Genomic DNA, 24,851 nt, shown 5'->3' with positions numbered 1-24,851 from the left:
AGGTATCTCTTCCAAGATAGCAGTACTGGTATATCTGTGCCATGGGGGATGGGACGAATTGCTGAGTGAAGATTGGGGTATGAAATGGAATGCTTCCATTTGGAATTAAACCCTTTCACATTGCATAAACAAAAGTAACAATAATCACTATGGTTCTTTTGCTCTCACCATACCATAGGAAAGATTTTTTCTTACCCTTGAACCAGTTTCGGAGGTCCTCAACACACCGTTTGCACACTTTATGAGGCACCCAAACTTTATCTTGATCTCCAATTTTTAGTCCAAAGTATGCAAAGTATACTTTTTTCACAAAGTCTGTAATATTCTCCTGTTGCTTCAACACTGTATATTCCCCAGAGATGAAACAGAAACTGTCTGGAAAATTAATACACTTTAGCGGAGCCATAACATAACGGTTGAAGAATGACGAGCTAACATGAATTGCACTTATGTGAATTAATTAATAGTAATTTGGACTTTAAATTTGGTTAAAAACCCATAATATAAAAAATACCAAAAATTAATTTTTTTTGATAAATTTGAAGACAATTTTGCATGTTGTGGCAAATCATGACGTCTAGGAGTTTTTTCAATATTTTATTTGTTTTCATCACACCAAAGTACATGGAAATTAGATGAAAATAATCAAACAGCTTTTTAGTCGCAGACCTGTATAATCCTTTCAGTTTAGCTGAGTTCATAGTGGCCAAGGGGTATTGAAGGTGATTCAAAATGAAGTAGGAATAAAGGATTCCTTTTTTATTTTATGGGAATTATCCAGAGTTACATCTGCCAGCATGAGGATGGGTATGCGTTCAGGAAAATAACTTTGTTGTTACAATTAAATTATTCTGTATGTATGTCCATGGAAACCAGAACTCAACCCTTTGGATCCTAAAAAAATCACATGATAATAACATTGCATTGGCAGCAACTGCTCAAAATATTGGCAGCAACTACTCAAAATAACTACTTGCATAACAGCTTTAAAAAAAGAGTACTACTTTGGAGGTAATCTAAGCCTAGACAGCTTTGAGGAGACAATGTAATTCAAATGTAAGAAACAGTAATATATCTCGTACTATTTATTTGATTTTTAATTTGCCTTTATTATTGTTTACAACTTTGTTGTGCAACCACTATTCCTCTTCTCCTAATATTAATTTTCTATTAAAAGATAGGTTGAATGATGTGTTAATTTTCTTCAGTCACTCCACTTACTCTCCTAAGCTGTCATTTCTATATTTAGACAAATGAATGCAAAAAGAACCAAAGTTTTCTCTTAATCTGCCTCTCACTTGATACTATTCCTTAAAGGCTTACTAAGCTTTAGAGGAATGATCTTCCAAAATATTATAGGATATGCATTTGTTCAGCAAAATAGTATAGCTTGCTATGGTTTATTTATTTGATTTCTGTATGATGATATATTGGCTTCAATTACTCATGTAATTAAAGAATGCATTGATAAGGATTACTATGTATGCCTAGTCTTTGCAATTGGAGAAAAGTTTAAATCATGTTGAAAATTCACCCATCGATCATTTCATTTAGCTACACTAACATCTCTTCCAAACTTGATTCTTGTGACTACCTGAACGCATGTATGTTATATTATTGGCAACAATACAGGTTACCATTGCTTCATCCTTAATTCGATTCAGAGAATGAGCCATTTTTTTTATTTTCCAAGGAAAGAAATTTGAAATAATATTCACAAAAGAGAGTCAACTTCATAACCTCCTACCGATCATACTCTTACACTTGGAGGTTTTATATTCTTTTAAAGTTCCCATTCATTGCTTTCCCCTTCTATTTTCCCATTCTTACCTAGTCTAAAGCCTCTCATAATCCGCTACTTAATTTCAGCAAGTTAGCCCTGGAAGAGAACGGAAAACATCTGTGTTTAGCTTGAAAACTACAAAAGCCATGATACAGTTCGGGAAAAGCGCCTGTTTTCAGAGGCCTCTTATAAAGAAAGGAACTCCTATAATAAGGAAGTTCTCTCAAATACGACTACATCCCCCATAGTTCAAGGCGACCAAAATATCCGTATGGAGTCCGCCCCTGGCCACCTCCCTCTCCCCGGCAGAGCGCCCGGATAAAGGTTCCGTTCCTTGCGCAGTGCGACTTGATGCATCGCTGCTGACAGGGGAGCTGGAGGTTAAGGCTGGGGGAAAGGCGGCAGCGACAGCCTGGCATCGTACGACTCCCCATTCCCCTGGTGGGAAGAGGACTCTGGAGTTGAAGCCCCGGCGGAAGAAATGTCGGAGGGATGCGGAGGCCCCACCGTCCGCGGCTCCGGCGGAGGATTAAACCGCGAGCTATGCCGCACGTTCGGCCACTACAACCGGCACCTAACGCGATTGCAGCACAACTTGCGCGAAACGAAGAAGTTCTTCCGCGACATCAAATACTTCCAAGGCCCCACTGTTTTCCCCGTTGCTAATGCTGGGCCTCCCGGGGAGGAGCCGCCTGAACAACACCCCGCCCCTTCGGCCGTTGATAGCGCCCCTGCTGGTGGGGGTGCCTCCCTGCAGACTGGTAGGTGTGAGGGGCGTAACGGACGGCGGCATGGAGAAAGACCTGCTCTCGGACGATGGGGGGGCAGGGTGTCTGTGTTCCCGGCACCCCTTTAGGCTGGGCGTCTGGAAAAGAAACCCAGACAGCCGTGGCTTTTGCTGGCCTTCACTGAAGCGGAAAAGTGCCCGCGCTTTACGGAAATCCCATATATGGGACGGGGTGATGGGTGGGCTCGGCTGGGCGGCTTTGAGAAAAGCCGAGATTGGGGCAGCGGTTTAGAGAAAAGGCAGGTGGGAGACGTGAAGGCAGCCGCCCGAGTTGATGGAAACTGACGAGGGTTTTCGGAGGTGCCTGGAAAGCAGCAGGGAAGCACGTTGGACAACTCTGTGCTTAAGGAAGCCTGAACGGAAGGCCTGCTATAGATGCACAAATAGAATTCTTTATTGGCCAAGTGTGATTGGACACACAAGGAATTTGTCTTTGGTGCATATGCTCTCAGTGCACATAAGGAGAATAAAATACATTCAAGGAGAATCATAAGGTAGAACACTTAATGATAGTCAGAGGGTACAAATAAACTATCAGGAAACAATATCAATATAAATCCTAAGGAAACAAGCAACAAAGTTACAGTCTTGCAGTCATAAGTGGTAGGAGATGGGTGATAGGAATGATGAGATGACTAACAGTAATAGTAATGAAGCCTTAGTGAATAGTTTGACAGTGGTGAGGGAATTATTTGTTTAGCTGATTGATGGCATTTGGGGAAAAACCTGTTCTTGTGTCTAGTTGTTCTGGTGTGCAATGCCCTATACCGTCATTTTGAGGGTAGAAAACAAATTATATCCAGGATGCGAGGGGTCTGTAAATATTTTCATGGCACTCTTTTTTGACTTGTGCAGAGTTTCTCAATGGAAGGCAGGTTGGCCGAAATTGTTTATTTTGCAGTTCTGTGTTAGGGCATCTGACCTGACAGGAGAGCTTCTGGTGTTGGTCCGTGGCTAGTTATTACTGTGAGCAGGGTGATTCTGAATAGACCAGACTTTTTTTTTTTTTTTAAAACACCTCTATATTTTAAATTTTTGTGTTTTAGCTTGTAGATTTCACCTGGTTCCTGATTCTTTGTGCAAGTCCTTCCTTTATATCTTGGATTAATAAAGGAGAATATTTGTAACTCCCGGTTGAAATGAGGGGTCCTTAGTGCTCTCTGAAACCTGCTCGTTTTCTTGCAGACGTTTCATTACCCAAACTAGGTAACTTCATCAGTGCTGGATTATAGATATGTTTTCAATAATGTCTTTGATCAAACTTTGTGTAAACCATCTTTCTCTACTCCAGCAAAACATAAGTCTGGGAACTTCGACACCCCTGATTTAGAGACTTCTGTGGCTCATGCCTCCTGGATTAGACCAAAATTCATATACTAGGAAAATCAGAAGAAAATCTGAAGAAATTATTGAAGCAGGTTTAATTTCCTTGGTGTGCAGACATCCATTATGGGAAAATGTGACAGTTAATAATTTATTAACTGTTTAATAAATTAAACTATTAATAATTTAAACAGTTAATTTAGACATTACTCTCCTGCTTCCCTTGTCCCATAGGAAATAGATGGCGTAAACATATATAGAAACAAACTGTATACTCTGCATACTTTAGTTACCAAATTATGTTTGATAACTGATATAATACTGAAATAGAAATGGAAGTAAAAGTGCTTTAATACTGTTGGGATCCAAAGACTTGGGCAAATTTATACATGCAATACTGCTTCCAAGATGAGATGCTTCTTGTGTATTTGCAGCATTTGAATAAACTCTGGTTCATACTAGGACCATGCACAACTTGTGCAATATGATCATAGGAAAAGGTGCATTCGGTGTAAATGGTTCCAAATCTATATTCCTGCCTCCACCTTCTGAAAGACTTTACCTTCAGATCTAAAGTATGGTATAGTTTTAGTTCATCTTTTTGTTATGATTGCGAGTGCATGGAGCCAGAGAATAAGCAACTATGAACCTGATATTACCACATGAAAAAAAGTTTATTTCAAAATTTGTTACTCTGGAGATCAATGAAATATTTCTGTAAAAGGTAATTTAAGTTAATTTCACTTTCTCCTGCACAGTTCACCATTAATGGTTCATTTGTGGGTTTTTTTCAGTGAAATGATGAAACAAATCACAAGTTAAATTTTATTCATTTCTGTCTTTTGTACAATTAACTCCAGCTATTTTTTATTCAAGTTATATTGTATTTAAATAGGAATGTGGCCTAATATTTCATGCTAGGCCTCTCTGCCATTGTGGGGAAAAACTCTTTAGTATCTTTCTAAAAACAAATCTATTAAAAACAATGGGCTTTTTAATTAGACGTTTCCTAACTTAAAAATATCCCAAGTTTTCTTTTCCATCAAAACCTTATTAGACTAATATAGTCAGTATGCTAAAATAGTAACAAAACATTTTACAATATATATTTAGTTGATTGCAAGTGTAGTTCTCAGCGCCTTAAAAGAAATTACAGGCCTAGGTTTTAGGATGGTTTCTGTAGAACATATTGTAATTTTAATGGAAAATATTGAATAATATAAATATTTATTTCTGAAGTTCCACAGCTTTTTTTTAGCAGGTTCAAAATTATAGTAATTTCCTATGGTTTACCTGCATTTCATATTCCAATCCTTTGTGTCCTTAATAAATATTGTAAAGAATGACTTGATAGCTTGCCTAAATTGATCAACTAGGGTGGGGGTTGTCCTTTAGTAAGCAGCACAGATTTGATATTGACCTGTAATTGAATTTTGAGCTAGCTTGGGCCCTTCATTGCATGCTATGAAATCCTCAATGGTAATAATAGGTATATTGGAAAATATATTGGCTTGTCACATGCAAAAGGAAGAAAAGGGTGCAATACCCATGGATTGATTGAGAACAGCTTCATGTAGTACAATATTTGGCATGAATACAGAGTAAAATATGTTTATGATGTTTATAAATCATCTACATGTTTTGAAATTAAACCATGTAGTAAGAAAGTCATAGTTGCAGGCAAAGAAATTAACAATAGATATATTTGATTTAGTATATTAAGCATTACATTGTTTTTAATATAATTTTATATTAAACATTTTAAAAAGGAAATGAAACCTAACAAAAATCAAGTAAAGAAATAAGGAAAGAAAGAAAAGGATAAAAGTGCAAAAAAGAAAATATAAAAAGAAATGGAAAGAAATTTCTAATTTTATTTGCAGCCAATATAATTAAAAAGTTATCCCTTACCCTATGCTATACAAACAAAAGCTTTCTTTTTTCTATTATCTAGTTTTTTCCTAATCATCAAAGCCACAAATCATAAGTTCATTTTTTAATGCAAAAAGTCTTAAAGGGATTTCTATTCAGCACTAAACTTTCCCTATATTGCCTTTTCTTTAATCAGGGAAGTTAGTTCCATTTTTGAGCATATAATAATATTTCTGCTAAGATATTATATATAAATAAAGCTCTATGACTTTTTTCCAGCTTTCTGTCCATTAATCCTAATATATCCTTTTGTTATTAGATCTTCTCAATATTACTTTACATTCCCTTTGAAAAAAAATTCTAATATGATTAGTTTTATAAATTTAAATCATTTTAAGTTTTCATCCATAAATGATTCTTGTACTGATAAAGGTATTTTCTGGTACCATCTAGGTTTGTACTTATTTTCAGAATGGCACAGCTGAGATAATTATTTTCAAAATCTATATTAACCTTAGCTTTGTTGTATCCATTCTAGGCAAAGCATTCATCTTAATCACAGAAATTTTGCCCAATAACTTTGTCCCACTTTAACATTTTCTTAACTATATTCTGTCTTAATTATTTTGAAATAACATAAAGTCATATTTGTCATAGTGATACCCAAATATTTTACCTTCTTTTTGACCTTGAAAACAATTTTATTCATAAATTCTTTTTGAAGTTGTATTTTTATATATTTGTATTAAAAACTTTGCTTTCTGCTTATTAATTTTAAGACTTGCCTGTTCATCCTTTCATATTTTAATTGTTAGTGCACCAAATCCTTTTAATGCTGAAAAGTTTCAAATAGACTGCTGGAAAAAATAATACAATTTATTATTTCAGAATTACATCAACAATAAGTAATGAAATTAAGAAGGGTTGTTTTTTTAATTATTCGGTTTTTCTTCAGAAGAACATAAACTTTCAGATCCTTACCTGGAACAGTAAAACAAAATCTTGCCAAATTTAACATTGCTTTTGAATAACTCAAACTATAAAAACTATTCCAGTAGCTTTAAATGTATTTAATATTGATTTTGTTGATTTATGTATTGCTTTTATGGGCACCTGATTGTGGAATGACTCCGGGATAATGTAATGGTATGTGGAAATGATCTTGGGAGATGGCAAGAAGAGATGATGCCTAGGATAATGTTTGCATAAAAGAGCCTAAAGCCTGCAGCTGCATAATGGAAAGAAAAAGAGGCTCAGAAGGATCCCCCTTCCCAACACCCAATTTCTCAGGCTATAAAGGAGTGGCAGGAGAGTTGTACTTTCAGACTTGCAAAATTCTGTTAATGTAGCCTTACAATAAAGTAGTATTAGCTCATCTGATTGTGTTTCCTGTGTGGTCTGCCTCTGAAGGCTGACAATAGTTTACATAAGAAAGTATGAAACCCAATAATAAACAATAATACATATCCAGACATACATTTCAAGAACTTCAAAAATCATACTTCACAGAGATTCAATAGATGCCCCATTCTAGAGCCTGGAACCTTTAAAACAGAATACCTTTATGGTGAGAGCCACACAGATTTCTGGAGATGCTATTTTGGAGGCTAGGCTCAGCATCCTTCCTGGTTATCAATATGTGGACCTGTTTAATATATGAGACCCATGGTGCACCAATATATGAGATCCATGGTACACCAAGCTATTTGAAGAAGAAAAAACAGGTAATATCACACTTGGAATCTCCATTTGAAATAGAAACTGATATAACTGAGCAAAAACAGTAAAGTTCAAACTAAACTTTACAAAATGCTTCTTTGGTGAAAATTACATTTATGAACAGAGGGAGATTAGGACAAGAAGAGAGGGAGGTTAGTTATTTTTAACTAGCATTAAAAATAATGTTAGTTTTTATGTTTTCTGCATTTCCTTACCTGATTTTCCAGTTTTTATTCTAAATAATTTTATCCCCTTTCAACCTCCATTAAATTGACATTGCTTTGATTCATATATTTTCATAAATGTACCAAAAATTGGAAAATTATAAATTGAAGATAGCTTTCCCTATACTTTTTTCATCATCATCATCATCAGATTTATATACCACCTTTCACTCAAGGTGGCATATATAATAATCTTGCTTCCTATTTTCCTCACAATACAAACAGAAATAGTGAAATGGAGTGGGTTGGGTTGGGTTGGGTTGAAAGAGTAATTGGCTCAAAGCCACCAAGCTTATTGGTAAATATACTGATGCAATTGGGGATGGAGACGAAATTTGCAACTAAATATTTTGAATAAAAATCTTGTACAACCATTGTCACAATTAATTTTAGTGGGCTGAACAGTTTATTTAACAACCAGAAATCAGTTTCTTTAGTAATAGGTTTGTTCAAGCAATATTTTTGGTTAGCTGGATGGTGTCTAATTGGAGATTTGATGCACAGTTAATATGGATTTGAAACAAATTTAAAGGGCTTCAAATAAACTTAGTCATTTCCATTAGTTGTGAATTTCAGATTCTTGTTTAATCATGCTGAGCTTTACAAAGAAGTATAGTTTAAATGCCTGCCTGTGATCTTTATCCTTAAAGCAAGGATAGCCAATCCAGAGCCCTCAAATTCTTTTATATAGCAACATTCATACTTACTGACCATTGGCTCAGTTGGATAGAGTTTATTGGTATTGTAATTAAAAAAATATTGAAAACACCATGTTATTGTCTACGAACTAATGTATAACTATTTTAAATAAGGGACCCATTCAAACAATTATTATATATGTATAATTATCAAAACATACTGATAAAAACATTTATAAAAAGTATAAGCTTGTTCTTAGGAGAAACACAATTAGCAACATTTCTAGATAGTTGAAAGTTTTAAATGTATTGTCTTAAGGTATTAAATGATTTCACCTTCAAATTGATTTAGTCTAATTATTACTAATTATTCATTTTTATACATCAAAAATTCTTTTCCTGGTTTCAGGATTGATAGCTCTTCAATTCAGTTATTTTGTACCTCTTTAACCTGCTAGAATGCAAGTGAAAAAGAAAAGCAATTATATTTGCAAACATATTGATTGTACTGTGAAGTATTTTCTGCATATACCTTAATAGCCTTCTGCATGAGGCAACAGATATGTGATAGGAAGTTAAAATATTCATGAAGGGTATTAATTAATTGCAGTGAACCACCTGCCTAGAGACCTATTTAGAGACTTAGAGACAGTGCTATCTCTCTCCCTTTACAAATCTATTCAAAGGAAAGATGGTTGCCCAGTACTATGCAGGCAAATTTAATTACTGGATTGCTTCTTGCTGCTTTGCTGTCTCTTCACACTATGACAATTTCAACCAATACCCATAAATCCTTTGTCTCCTGAGTTATATGATACTGGCATAGCAAGCTGCTTCAACAGTAAGAATTCTGATTAGAATTGGATAGTCAAATATTTTGTGGCACGACAAAACCGCGGTCCACTAAAGTGTGCCCGATTAAAGCGCGTCGCTGATGTCATCAGCAGCGCGACAACAGCGACCGCGGAGAAAAAAGGGCGCTTTAAAAAGCGCTTTGAAAGCAAGCCGATTCAAGTTAAGGTAAGGGTTAGGTTTGGGGTTAGGGTTAGGGTTAGGGTTAGGTTAAGGGTTAGGGTTAGGGTTAGGTTTAGGGTTAGGTTAAGGGTTAGGGTTAGGTTTAGCGTTAGGTTAAGGGTTAGGGTTAGGTTTAGCGTTAGGTTAAGGGTTAGGGTTAGGGTTAGGTTTAGGGTTAGGTTAAGGGTTAGGGTTAGGGTTAGGTTTAGGGGGGTTAGGTTTAGGTTTAGGGGTTAATTTTAGCTTTAGCGTTCACAGCGTGCTTTTTTCGTTGCACTGTGATGACGTCAGGTACGCGGTTTCGTCGAGCGCGCTTTAGTTGAACGCGGTTTTGTGGTGGAACCAAATATTTATCCAGTATGCAGGTAGTCCTTGCTTACTGACCACTTGTTCAGTGATAATTTGAAGTTGCAGTGGTGCTGAATAATATGTAATGTGCACTTACAGTGATCCTGTAATATGTATGTTTGTATGTATGTGTGGGTGTATACATACGCCATACCCCAAGCAGTTCGAAAGCATGCAAATGCAAATAGATAAATAGCTACCACTTTGGTGAGATTGTAACAGTGTTCCATGTGCCTTGGCGTATAGTCATGCTGGGCATATGACCATGGAAATATCCTCAGCCAATGTTGACTCCTTGTGCGAAAAAACAAAGATGAGCACCGTCCCCTAGAGTCTGATACGACTGGACAGGGGAAGCATTTCTGCCTGTCCTGTCCTGTCCGTCCGTCCATCCACCCATCCATTCATTTATCTATCTTTATTTTACAAATAACTCCAGGTGGGAAACATATCCAACACACCTTTCTCCTCCTATTTTCTCTACAACAATCACCCTGTAAGATGAGTTTGGCTGAGAGACAGCGAGAGGCCCAACGTCACCAACTGGCTTTCATGGTTAAGGCAGGTCTAGCTTTCTAGCCTGGTGCCTTAACCATAGACTAAGCTGGCTCCTATGGTACTTACAGCTGGTCCTCAAAGTTCTAGCAGCCACAGTGCCTCTGCAGTCACATGATCATGATTAGGATATTTGGCACTTATGATGGTTGCAATGTCCTGCAGTTACATGATCACTATTTGTGGTCTTCTCTCCTGGCTTCTCAAGAGAAAAACCAATGAGGAAGCCAGCAGGGAAGGTTGCAAGTCTCTTTGGGAGGTCAGTCCCCCTCCTGTATTCCTAAGCTCATGCCCCACTGGATCATCCTGCCTACAGCCTTCTTGTGCTCATATCCTATGGCACCATCCTTGGATTTCTTGCATTCACATACGGCCTTCACTAGACTTCCTAAGCTTCCCTCAGCCTCTCCCAACACACACAGCCTACGCCAGCCCCCTCCTCCAAGGCTTTCCCCAACTCTCCATAGTACACCCCCATGTTCTTTTCCTGAGATTCCCACCACTTCCTGCTTAATGACTCACATATCTTGGAGTTACAAGGGCACTAGGACTGCTGGGATGATCACTTAGCAACAACAATTCCAATCTCAAAACTGAAGGACAACCCATATTTGTATTAGGAAAGGAACAGTCACATTAATCTTAAAAACAATCTGATTACAATGGATTTTAATAAATATCATTTATCATTTTTTAAAAATCATTTTCAGTTTATTTGTATGCCGCCCTTTTCCCTGGGGGGACTCAGGGCAGCTCACAGTTCAAAAGGGGGGGGGAAGGACAAACAATTTACAACATGGAGACACTACATCATTTAAGAACACAACAGTCATACAATTCGAGTGGGGTTAGAATCGTTAACCCCAGGCCAGCCGGGACAGCCAGATTTTAAGGGCGGCGCGGAAGGACTGGAGGGTGGTGAGGGTCCGAATTTCCACGGGGAGTTCGTTCCAGAGGGTCGGAGCAGCCACCGAGAAGGCTCTCCTCTGGGTAGTTGCCAGTCTACACTGGCTGGCTGATGGAATTCGGAGGAGGCCTAATCTATGCGATCTTATCGGTCTAGTGGAGGTAATTGGCAGTAGGCGGTCTCTCAAGTACCCAGATCCAATACCATGGAGGGCTTTGTAGGTGACAAGTAGCACCTTGAATCGCACCCGGAGATCAACAGGTAGCCAGTGCAGCTCGCGGAGGATAGGTGTTACGTGGGTGAAACAAGGCGCACCCACGATCACTCGCGCGGCCGCATTCTGGACCAGCTGAAGTCGCCGAATACATTTCAAGGGCAGCCCCATGTAGAGCACATTGCAGTACTCCAGCCTAGAGGTCACAAGGGCACGAGTGACTGTTGTGAGGGCCTCCCGGTTCAGGTAGGGACGCAACTGGTGCACCAGGCGAACCTGGGCAAATCCCCCCCTGGTCACAGCTGACAAATGATGCTCGAAAGTCAGCTGTGGATCCAGGAGGACTCCCAAGTTGCGAACCCTATCTGAGGGGCGTACAATTTGACCCCCCAGCCTGAGAGATGGAACACTTGGCCAATTCGTGGGAGGGAAGCACAGCAGCCACTCGGTCTTTTCTGGATTGAGCACAAGCTTGTTAGCCCCCATCCAGTCTCTAACAGCCTCAAGACCCTGGCTCATCACATCCATCACTTCGTTGAGTTGGCACGGGGCGGACAGATACAACTGTGTATCGTCCGCATACTGGTGGTATTTTATCCCGTGCCGTCGGATGATCTCCCCCAGCGGTTTCATGTAGATATTGAAAAGAAGGGGAGACAGGACCGAACCCTGCGGCACCCCATACGTTAGGGGCCTAGGGGTCAATCTCTGCCCTCCGACTAACACCGACTGCGACCTGTCCGAGAGGTAAGAGGAGAACCACCGTAGGACAGTGCCTCCCACCCCCACCTCCCGCAGTCGTCGCAGAAGGATACCATGGTCGATGGTATCGAAAGCCGCCGAGAGGTCAAGGAGCACCAGGATGGAGGCATGGCCTCCATCCCTGGCTCTCCAGAGATCATCGGTCAATGCGACCAAAGCGGTTTCTGTGCTGTAGCCAGGTCTGAAGCCTGACTGGAATGGATCGAGATAACTGGCTTCCTCCAAGGACCGCTGGAGCTGAAAGGCCACCACCTTCTTAACAACCTTCCCCACAAAGGGGAGGTTGGAGACTGGATGATAGTTGTTTAAAACGGCTGGATCCAAGGATGGTTTCTTCAGGAGGGGTCTCACCACCACCGCCTTTAAAGCGGGGGGAAAGACTCCCTCCCGTAGGGAGGTGCTAACAACCGCCTGGATCCAGCCTTGTGTCACCTCTCTGCTGTTTACAACCAGCCAGGAGGGGCACGGGTCCAGCGCACATGTGGAGGCACCTACAGCTCTCATTGCCTTGTCCACGTCCTCAGGGGTAACAGCTTGAAAATCAATCCAGCGATGGCTTACCAGATTATCCCTTAGTGCCTCAGCTGGTTCTGCAGAATTGGAGTCCAGGTCCGCCCGGAACCGAGCAACCTTGTCCGCGAGGAATTGGACGTAATCCTCAGCCCTGCCCTGCAGCGGATCGCCCGTATCCCTCCTGTTTAGGAGGGAACGGGTTATCCTAAACAGGGCGGCTGGGCGCGACTCAGCGGACGCAACCAGAGAGGCAATATGTGTTCTCTTAGACGTCCTGATTGCTCGAATGTACTCTCTGGTGCAGGTTGTTAAAAGTGCTTGGCTCGATTCGGATTTACTGGACCTCCATAAGTGCTCTAGGCGTCTCCTTCGGCGCTTCATCTCCCGGAGTTCCTCAGTAAACCAAGGAGCCCTCCGGGATCCACTGCCTCGGAGCGGCCGTAGAGGTGCAATCCGGTTAAGAGACTCCGTCGCTGCCAAGTTCCAGGCAGCAACCAGGGTCTCCACCGGACTGCGGGCGAGAGTATCAGGAATGACCCCAAGCTCTGTCTGGAACCCCAAAGGGTCCATAAGTCGCCTGGGGCGGAACCACCTGGTCGGCTCCTCCTCCCTACAGTGGGGGTTTGGTCTCCGAAAGTCAAGCCTCAATAAAAGAAAATCATTGCATAGTTCTTTTTCAAAAACTTTTAGCATGATTTTTTAAAAATGTCATGACTTTTGAAGCAAAAATGTATGTTGTTTTTAAAGGAACCTACTAATTTGATCTTCATTGATTAATTCAGTTTCAGTTGTATAATCATGATTTTCAAATTTCTGGGCCTAGGGACAATAACACTTGGTATCATGTCCCACATTAGTTAAAAATAAGAAAATCTTCTTTCTGCAGTTACATTTTTGGCTTCAGAAAATATTTGAAATGCTACTTTATTACCAAAACAATAGAAGTTGGCAACACTTGGACACTTGGTCAACAAACAATCTTAGAGTGGTGAAAGAAATTAAGTCAACAAAGTGTACTACCTGTGGTTTTAGAGATGCACTCCCTAGGGGAAACAATGCTCACAAACCTGTTCAGCATACAGTGGGCTTAAAGTTACATTTCAACATACCTTCCATGTTCAATTTGAATGTTGGTTTTCAGGTTTTGCAGAAAAGAGCTTTCTCCTTTTACTATGGGTGTTATAGCAGCCCCATTTTAATTTCAGCAGAACACTTTCTGCTTTTATGTGCTTTCTATTGCATTAATCTGCAAACAAAATACAATTGCATTTTAGCATTTATATTTGATAAATAGCATATAGAAATAGTTCTGTTTTCTATATAATTACATTTTTACATAACTGAAAGTACTATGCTTCAATGACAAATGTAAACATTAATATGCCGGCTTTTCTATGCTAAGTTAGTGGAACTAAGCATAGAAGTAGCCTGCAGTACTGCACTCTAACCACTGTACCACTGAGGCTCATTAATACATAGAATTGCACTTAATATATCTGCGTTGAAGACATATGGCAAACCTTTTAAGCTGTGTTTAATTTTGTCTAATGTTTTTAATGTTAAAGACTCACTTTGCTTCAGCTTGACTGCTGTTAACTACAGGGCGCTGTAGTTCTTTTGGTAGCCATAAAGAAGTAACTTGCTATGGCCTTCCTCACCGATGTAATTAATTCCTGTCCAACTCTTTAAAAAAGTCTGCCCTTGCTTAGATTTTGGGGTAAAGGATAATTTTATCTTGGAAACGGTGGGATATCTTATGAAGGAGGAAATAAGCTGCACAATTATGGTGTGAATATAGGAGTGTTCAAGCAAAATAACTCTTGTTTTAGCTTGTTTACATTTTATATCCTGTGTAAAGTTCATAATCATTGATAGGATTTGTATTTCTGAATTTATTAGTAGCCTATGTATTATGATAATGTGGTGGAACATAAACATTTTGGGATAAAGAAATTATTGAACACATGACTCCTTACTTTTTCAGATTAACTGTCTTTAGATAGAATGGCTTGAAGCTTTATTGTTCTGCAAAGTCCTCTCAGGCTATAATTTAATAGGACATGGAGGCAGGCAGCCTGGGCACAATGGAGTAGATGGACCAGCAACCTTGGAAATAACAGCTTCTGGGAATAGAAAGGGAGCAGGGGGGACAGTATCATTATGGATGGAGCCTTGCTGCTGCTGCCTCTCCTCAACTGAAAATATTAAGATAAATTCAAGTTTTAGTATTGTATTAAAACTTGAAGGGGCCTGTGGACAAGATGATTATTCGATTTCCTGCCATTATATAAATTAAAAGCACAAGATTCTGGATTGCTACTTTTTCTCCTCCTCTTTACTTAAAATGTGTATTTGCTGGCATTGGGAAGGAAGAAGAGACTGGATATGTGGGAGCTTCTAAGCCATATCCAGTCCTCTTAGGGCTAGAATAAAGTTGACAGTGATCCATGAATGCTTACACTTTAATTAAAAATTAAAAAACCCTTGAAATGTCACAAGAATGTCTTATTCTTACTTTAGAATTGATGTGGCTAGGATAATGTGGCACCATTATGGACATCTTCCAGATACATTGGGAATATAAGGTGCAGGGCTGCGCTTGCTAGTTAATTCTGGGAATTGCAGTCCCAACACATATAGGAGGCACTTGAATGGGAAGGTTAATCTTGGGGAAATTTGTGCCAACCTTGCAGGATAAAATTCCTAATAAGATTTATATGCTTTTTTTTTTAGGACAGCTAAGTTCAATTGCCTTTCCTCGACATGAGGAGGAATACCTCCAGCTGACAGTAAGATGTCACCCATGCTTATTAATCTTCGGACAAAACTGTAATGCCAAATGCCAATTACTCAACATGCTCTTGGGAAAGAGACTGCTACCTACCACCAAAATTAGCAGTGAGGATCATTGTAAGAGGCGTCGAATTCGTTTCACACACGGAAGACAGACACGGATCAGTTTAGCTCTACCAGGACAGTATGAATTGGTGCATAATTTGGCAGCTCATCAAAGTAGTTGGGAAACAATACCTGAGGAGGACTTAGAAATCCATGATGACGATGAGGATCTGGCACATCAGATTGCAGAGTTGGAGGTTACACTGAATCATACTTTATTACAGGTACGAAATAAGAACAAATATCTTTGTACACACCATTTCATGTTTAAACAGGTTTATATAAGAAAGTAGTTTTGCCATGAAGCCTTTTCATTAATGTTACATTTTTTTTATTTTGAACATAGATGAAGAGATTCTACAGCTAGAACAAACAACAACTTTAAAAATATAAGAGTTTGAATTCATCCCTAAGTTTAATTTCATCATTTGTCTCTGAATTTAAAACTACTGTTTCTATAGAGTGTGAAATATGGAGGATGCAGTTTGAAGTAAAGAAACTTTGGTTCGAAAGGAAACATTTAGATCTTCCCCTGATTGGCATACTTGGCCAACCCTCGGCTTAACCCTAATTAAGATTATGAATTTACATTTATAAAATTTAAGTGTTCCTTTCCTTATCCTTTATTGTACTTAAATATTGTATCCCTTAATTGAATATTAGTGCATTTTAGTTAATATTAAGTACAGTTTCTTTTTATTTGGACTGCCTATCTTTTACATGAGAATCGTGTTGTATTACTACTAGCCTTAGAAAGTTTGCCTGCAAGTCTATTTTTTTACTATATCTTCACATTGGAATGTTGATAATATGGAATGAATTGGAATGTGAGGGCAGAGAATCATTGCTTTTGATGTCATGCACTTCAGCTAAATATGCCAGTCTAGTTTCATTTATGTAACTTAATTTATGGAACACAACTCAAAGGTGTTTTGTGAATTTCGTGAATCAGTGAAAAATATACCTTTGTTAGATTCAGGATATATAGTTAGGACAAATTCAGTATTTGCATCATAAGGAATAGTAAAGTGAGAGTTTTTTTTTTTTAAATTCAACCATCTCCCGCAAAAGCACCATTGTTAGATTTTCCATTTATGGAATTTTAAATAAAAGAAATTAATTGAAATATCAATTAAATTAAGTAGGTAGAAATAGCTAGGTCCAGGTTTGTCATTTTAACATGGACTTCTATCAGAGAAAAGACAAGGAATAGAAGATGTACTTGTAAAATACAGATTTATTTAACCAGATTTAAAAATGTTTGGCTTGAATAAAATTGTTTTGGTTTCCAACTGTTAGAGATACTGTTAATCTAATTCAACTTACTATGTGGTTTTTATGCCTTATGTAGCTCTGATTAAATCATTATTTTTCATTCAAACATTGTAAAAAATATGTTGCTAGCCTTTTCTTTTTTTAAAGTAAATTCTTAAAGTTATTAGTTCCTTGTATGCAAATTGAGATCAGATGCAAGAAGGTTCTGAATTACATTGTTCTTAACCCGTTAGTTGAGCATTTATATAATCATATATTGTAAGTTGAGAGGATGGGGGGGAAAAGTTGTGGAAAAGTAGATTGGGACTGCTTAACTGACCGATAAGTGTTCTAGCCTTTTCTTCCAACTGCATTAGACTTTAATTCCCACAAGGCTATAAATTCTAGAAGTTGTACTTCACATTTTTAGGGCAAAATGCCCTTAAAGTAGAAAAATAGAACAGTAGAAAAGATGTTTACTATGCTGTAACTGGGGGAAAAATGAGGGTTGAATTCAAATTGGATTTTAATCAATTAAATTACTATTTGAATTCTGATAAAATTAAATACATAGTGCTACTTATATTATTCAAATCTTTAAAAAAATATTCTTCTGTAATTAAGGAGATTTTTGCAAAATTCATAAATTTCCAAGCAGTAATACTGAATTTTTTAAACTCTTTTCATAGTATGTAAGAATGTAGTTTGATCCTATCTTGCTTTCCAATAAAGTGTTCAAATTTATTGCAAATTTGTTTTCCTTTATCTGTGCCCGAAAAAATTGTACATTACTTTTTATTAAAACTTTTCACTGTCTGTAGCTAGTGTGCAATTTCTACTTTGCTGCTACTTTTATTCAAAACTTAAAGTTTTATTTTATATGGAAATCTTTCTCTGCAGGCAGGTGTGATATATTATTATAGGTTTATAGTAAATACTATTTTGTGGTCTGGCTCTTTCTCTTTCTTTAAATTGTTTCATTAGCCAATGCTATAATATGTAGTTTTCTGATCTTCCTGATTGAAGATGTATATTATATTTTTGCAGTATGTCCTGGTGCAACAGGAATCCATGCTTTGAAGCAGTTTTCTATTCATGTAAAAGTTTTTTTTTTACAGTTCTCAGTCCCACTAACAACACCTGAATTTATAATGTTTCTCATACTATTTCAATCAAACTACAACTCCATATTCACACAAACATTCCATAATTCAAAACTATCCACCTTAACATACAGGTAGTGCTCAATTTACAGCCATTTGTTTAGGACCATATGAAGTAACAGCAGCACTGATTTATGACTGCTTTTTATACCTACGACTGTTGTAGCATCCTGATGATCATGTGACCAAAATTCAGACACTTGGCAACTGGTATGTATATGTCCTGGAGTCATTTGAATACCATTTGTAACTTCCCCAGCTGGCTTCCAACAAGCAAAGTCAATTGGGGAAGTCAGATTCACTTAACAACTGCAACTATTTGCTTAACAAGTGTGGCAAAAAAGATCATAAAATGGGGCAAAACTCACTCTGCCTTGCTTAGCAACAGAAATGTTGGGCTCAGTTATGGTTGTAGATAGAGGACTATCTATATGCTTGCTTGCTTTTTCTTATCCTATATTTCTTAGTGACATGCTCATTTCCAGCTTACTCATGCCCTTCCTGTCATAATGCTGTGTTGTACTTCCCATATAATCTTTTGTACTCTCTTTTTATTGCTATCCCACTATATTTACCTATTTTAGAATAAGTAATGATAGGGTTATTAGCCATATGCAGCACTATCTAATAAAGTGAGAAAAGTACTGGTCAGTTCTGACACATTGTGGCAGAACACCAGTGGGTTCTCTCAGGATGGAACGTATAAAATATAAGTTTCTCTTTTCCTGTTACCTACACATATTGCTGATTCTTATTTGTAGGTAATTGTATTTGCTTTTTATCTTATTATGGATATATTTTTTAAAAAGACTGCATACCAAAAAGCAAAACTGGCTATTAAAAAAAAGGATGTGAACAGGGTTTCAGCTAATGATTAAAATGTATTAATTGTGTTAACAATGTTCCCTCTTTTAAAAGAAAAATATTATTTTAAGATGGTACTTGCTATCCAATTCCTTTATTTATAGTTCTAACATCTATTTAATTCAATTAGGATAATTCTTTTCCACTAAATTATGTTATTCGGCTGAGTCAATGAGTGAATCTCCTGAAGTTGTTAACTCATCACTTACATTTTTTTGTAAAGTTAATTTGATTGAGAATGTTTTAAGCTGTATAAGTTTAATTTCCAGACATTAAATCCAGTTGCAGAAATAGGTTCCTCCGTGGAATATTAGCATTATACTTAGCAGTTCTGTTATCCTGTGTGAGAAGAGGCAAATGCTAAAAGAAAACTACTGATAAGAGATAGCAAGAATACTCACTTTAGCTTGTGTTCATCAAATATGATTAGTTGTCATATTGAGATATCTAATTCTTTCCACTTCATTGACTTTGTTTACTGTGATCGATGTGAGTCATCTTTCATAGCAAATGTTGATTTGCACATGAATCTTTATCTTAACTTTCACTTTTGCCTAGCAACATCAGTTTTTGTATTCTATGCTCTGAAGTCTCATGACAGTCAGGCAAACGGCAATTAACAGTTTGTTTTGAGAGTTGCAGGAATTTTGGAAAACCTAGTGATGTATTGAAGTGGCTTTATATGTTATCATGCATGTTATGCTCCACTTTGGATTGTTCAGGGTGGAACAGTAAAAATGTTTGAAAAACTGTGTCTCAGACAGCATGAATATTTGTTTGATGCTTGTTCAAAGACAAAACACCTTCTTTCTTAAATTTACTTTGATCTTTTTTATATTACCAGTTCTTAGCTTATATAATGTTTTAAGAGTAGTATGAATCTGAATCAACCAAAACAATACTTTTGATGCCTGAAATTCTTTTAAACCTGGCTCTTTACTTCATTTTTCACAACACATTTGCATTGGAGGAGGGTGGAATTGTGATTTAATGTAATATAATATTTGGCATGGTTCTGATTCTGCTGAAAATATGATTAAAATGTGTAATAAATTGTTTCTGTGAAAAATCAAGCAAATTATATCAGTTCAGGGAATGTTTGCCAGAATATATTACAATTCTGCTATTCATGTTTGCAAACCAGGACTAGCAGTGATAATTGATCTCTCCTCCTAATTTTAGCTTTATAGCATTAATTGGCGATTTTTTACAATTTTTTTCCCTTTAAATTGGCTTTCTAAATCATTTTTTTCTTCTGATAAATTGGAGGGAAATTCAAAACTGCTTTCAGGCTGCCTCTCTTCAACCGTTCTGACTGCCTGCAGCCACGAGTTAGCTCAGGAAGCCTGCCTTGCAGTCAGATCGGCCAGCTCACAAACTACGGCTCCGTAGCTGTTTCCCCAAGGCGCTCCTGGAATCTGGCCACTCGAAAGACACACGACCAGCCCTTTCGTGTGCAGCTGTTCCAGGTGAAGTCGGTGGCCATTCTGTGGAGCACCTGGCCACTTTGAGTGTCGGTGGCCATTTTGCGGGTTGGAAAGCCCACGAAGATAGCGGTGGCCATTTTGAGGCTTGGAAAAGCCTCGGAAGAAAAAATGTCAGCCATTTTGGACACTTTAAAAAAGGCGCGAACTCTGCAGCAGCTGTTACAGGTGCCCAGCGACCCAGGATCATTCCAGGTGGACCGGATCAGGAGCGTCTGGCCATCAAACGGATGAGACTGTTGCCTATCTTTATTGTGGCTTGATTTATGTTGGAGGAGATGGCTGATCAAGCTGTGTCTGCAGATAAAGGATTAGAGGAGGCAGGGCCATCGGGGGTGAAGAACAGTAGGAAGAGGCAGGCCAAAGAGGCTTCTTCCTTAGAGGTGAACCCCAAGGTCTCTAAAGCCACTACCAGGGCAGAAGAACAAAGGCAGAAGGCTCTTGAGAAAGAATTTCAGAGGGCCCCAAAACAACAAATTCTAACTGCCCAGCCCTCCTCCCGAGGGTCACCAAGTTGTCTCCCCAGATCCACCTGTCTTGCCACCCATGGGCCCTTGCCCTTCATTGGCAGATTCAGATGGGGAATTGTCTTCTTCTGAGTCCTCCTCCTCTGTAGAACCTGACAACAGAGGCAATTTCTTTGATGTCCCTCTCAATAGGGAGCACACCTTTGAGCGGGCTTTCCTCCCTATTGCGTATGGTTCAGGGGTTCCCCAAGCCATATACACCTCTCCTGCAGATATGGCAACCATCATTGCTGAAATCATCAAACAGGTCATGGTGCTGGCCTACAGCAGCGCCCCCAACCTGCTCCATCACATAGCCGCAAGCATAGCTGCAGCTGCTCAACAACCTGATCCCTCTGCTTCTACTTCTCAGGCCTCGGTTGGTGGTGAACTAGATAACCTGCGGGATTCAGATCTGTCTGACATCGAGGTGGTCACCCCAGATGCCCCGGCCTTTGCCGGATTATTTAAAACCGAGTGTTCTAAGTCCCTACTGCTTAAGGCCATTAAAGCTGCTAACTTACCATCTTCTGCTTCAGTTTCCACTCCACAAGAAAAACCAGCAGAACCGGCTATAACTGAGGATTTCAGTACCCCATTCACCGAACCTACTGTGGAAAAGGAGGTGATTCCTGTTCCCAAGATCTTCCTGCCTCCACTGCCACTTCCTTTTTCTCTAGAGCAGCCCTAGTTTGGATTGAACAGCTGCAGGAGCACATTTCTCCTACTGACACTAAATCACATAGGGACTTCGACAAGATTAGGGCAGCCGTTGAATTTGAGGCTGATTCTTTTCTCAATGCTGCCAGGTTTGCTTCCAAAGCCATGACCCCTTTGTGTCACGGCCAGATGTCTGCTTTGGCCCAAGCCATGGCAGGCGGATATCCGTACCAAGTGGCACCTGGCAGCCTCCCCCTTCAGTGGCACCCAATTATTTGGTACCCTCTTGGATCCGTACCTCATGGAATCTAAAGACAAGCCCAAGGTCCTTTCATCCATAAATAAAAAATAGGACAGTTGTCCTGCTCCTTACTACAGGAGGTCGCCCTTTTGGCCGGGGGATGGGGGGAGAACGTCATTCTCCCGTCCACAGTGTCAGTCCTACACTCCCAAACAAGGATCTCACCAGGACAAATCTAACAGAAACGCACAGCATTTACCCCCCAAGAAGTCTTACTGTGGAGGAAGCAACCACCAATTTTCATGACAAAAATAACTATCTGGACTCTCTTCCGATCGGAGGCCACCTGGCGTTCTTTGCCCACAGCTGGGAAGAGACTACAACAGACAATTGGGTACTCAAAACATTCAAATTTTGCCTCATGCTGGAATTCCTCTCCATCCTCCAGGAACACTTCACACCATGTCTGGTCTCTCGGTGTCCTTGCAAGAGGGTGCTGATGGAACAGGCCATTCAGTACCTGCTGGAGATCCGGGCCATCCAACAGGTTCCTCCCCATCAGGAAGGGCAGGGTTTTTATTCCAGCCTGTTTGTGGTACTGAAGAATTCTGGGGGATGGAGGCAATTTTGGATCTAAAATAGTTGAACCGCCATATTGTCTACCGGCAGTTCAAAATGCATTCTCTGCACATCATCCTGCAGGGAGTCAGGAAAGGCAACTTCCTCACGTCAGTAGACTTGACCGAAGCTTACCTTCATATTCCCATCTTCATAGACCACCGAAAATATCTCCATTTCTCTTATGGGGGGAGGCACTTCCAGTACCGAGCTCTTCCGTTCGGACTATCCTCGGCCCCCAGGGTATTCACAAAGATGCTGACTGCTCTAGCCACCTACATCAGGTCATCTCCAGTTTGGATTCTCTGTTACCTGGATGACATCCTCTTGTTGTCCAGGTCTCTGACTCAAGCAGAAAGAGATCTCACTCTCACCATTCACACCCTGAGGAATCACAGGTTTGGAGTGAATCTCAAGAAGAGTCACCTTGTTCCCGGCACTTGCATTCTTCATCTCGGGGTCTTGATAGACACCATGGTGGGAGGGTGTTTCTGTCCAACGACTGCATTCTCAGTCTGAGGGAAATTGTCAGGAAGGTGCTGTGACTACGCAAGGCATCCCTTCTTCTCTCCCAAGTTTTGGGCAAGATAGTGTCTTGCTTCGGGGTTGCCCCATGGGCCAGGTTCCACAGGAGGACTCTTCAATGGTTCATGCTTCCGCATCAAAAGGAGCTGCTCCCCTCTCTGTTTCCATTCCCAGTCAGGTCTTACAGTCCCTCAAATGGTGGCAGTCCCCGGCAATTTCGCAAGGGACCTTGTTCAGGGATCCGGACCGTCTCATACTTAAGATGGATGCAAGTCTGATGGGATGGGGGACACATGCAGGACTTAGTGGCTCAGGGTCAGTGGTCCTTCGAAGAGAGCCAAAGCAGTGTAAATTGGCTAGAGTTATGGGCAGTTCGCTTTGCCCTCAGACAATTTCAACATAGGGTTCATAGGGTTCAACATAGTTACATATAAGTCCTAACAGACAATACCATGACCAAGGCACACATAAACAGGCAGGGGGAACATGTTCCTGGCCTCTGATGCCAGGAATCCAATCTGTTGTACCGGTGGGCAGAATCTCACCTGTCATCTCTCAGGACAGAGCACATCTCAGGAGCCTCCAACGTCCAGGCAGACTGGCTGAGCAGGACCAGTATAGATCAGGCGGAGTGGAGCGTCCATCCAAACCTCTTGCATCGACTGACACTACGATTTGGTCTCCCAGTCCTAGACCTGTTTGCGACGGCAGACAACAACCAGGTACCCAGGTATTACTTGCGGTTCATGGGTCCCATGGCAGAAGGAGTAGACACCCTCAGGTGCCATTGACTCAAAGGTCTCTTGTACGCATTTCCGCCCCTTCCCCTCATTCAGAGAGTAATTCAGAAAATGTTGGAGCAGGAGGCAGAACTATTGTTGCTAGCGCCGAATTGGCCACGTCGGCCTTGGTATGCTGAACTAGTGACTCAATCTTCACTCCATGGCACATTCCACAGTCTCTCCTGTCTCTACACCAAGGGTCAGTTTGTCATTCCGACCCCCAGTGGCTACTATTAACCACATGGCGATTGAGCGACAAGCCTTAACAGCCGATAACATCTCCCGCACCGTCATTGCTACCATTCAAGCATCACGCAGAAGCTCTACTAACCACATTTACGATGCCACTTGGCGGGCATTCGCACTGTGGTGTACCGCCTGGAAGAAAGAAGAGGGTTTAGGGTCAGACTTGCGGTTTGCAGAAGGAAGCACCTTGTGCTTGTCTTTGGACTCTACCAAGAGAGGCTCCAGAGGAGGACCAAAGAGCAGGCCGGGTGAGAATGGTGTGGACGCCAAGCGCCACTTTGCTCTTGCCACTGCTTCAGCCAAAGAAGATGCCTTGTGCTGATGTTAGAAGCCATGGACCTGGGAGAGAAACATGCCGCATCCAGAGAGGCATCTTCCGCATACTCCATTGCCGCTTTGAGCATGTTGATATCCTGGTGTGTTTGGGAATCTGCAGGAGGGATCCTGTCCTGCATCTGCTGTGCCAATAAAGAGCGGCCATGTTGAAAAATGAAGCAGAAGAGGCTGTCTTGACCGCCCATGCAGCGGACTGATGGCCCTTTACCAGTGACTGCTCAAAACATTTGTCCTCAGGGTGGAGAGCATCCTCTGGAGCAGTGGTGGCCACGTTAGGTGATGACAAGGAAACCACTGGCAGATCAATGGAAGGAACCTCCAAAAGTTTAGAGAGCTCTGGGCTGACATTATACAACTGTTTGTCCAGAATGGAAGGAAGGGGCCCTGACCCTGGAGAAACCCACTGATTTTGAATCACCTGCAGGAACAGTTTCAGGGGAGGGCGTGAGAAGAGGGGGTCAGTGGTATCTGACTTGTATGCCTCCGAGGAGGAGGATGGTTTAGAGGCCGGAATACCAGAGATTTCTTGGCTTTAAACAAGAGGGAACGAAATAAGGCATGCTTACATAGACCCAATAAGGCAGAAGGAGCAGGGGTCAAATCCTCATCCTCTGA

General features: G+C 40.3%; 1 protein-coding gene across 1 annotated transcript in view; it reads left to right on the top strand.

The window, feature by feature from the left end:
* The first annotated feature begins 1,521 nt into the window (after positions 1–1,521).
* Positions 1,522–24,851, top strand: part of DSTYK (dual serine/threonine and tyrosine protein kinase) — a 47,532-nt gene continuing 24,202 nt past the window's right edge. Inside the window, exons 1-2 of the mRNA XM_087720059.1 lie at positions 1,522–2,544; positions 15,393–15,781. Of these exons, the coding sequence (XP_087576185.1) occupies positions 2,265–2,544; positions 15,393–15,781 (669 nt within the window). The 5' untranslated portion in view covers positions 1,522–2,264. The remainder of the gene's footprint in view (positions 2,545–15,392; positions 15,782–24,851) is intronic.

Source organism: Thamnophis sirtalis, unplaced genomic scaffold (assembly GCF_051295495.1).
Source record: "Thamnophis sirtalis isolate CommonGarterSnake01/CBP01778 unplaced genomic scaffold, rThaSir2_p1.2 scaffold_7, whole genome shotgun sequence".
Lineage (NCBI taxonomy): Eukaryota > Metazoa > Chordata > Lepidosauria > Squamata > Natricidae > Thamnophis > Thamnophis sirtalis.
Note: the sequence above shows the minus strand (reverse complement) of the source record. Positions and strands in the feature narration are given on the sequence as shown.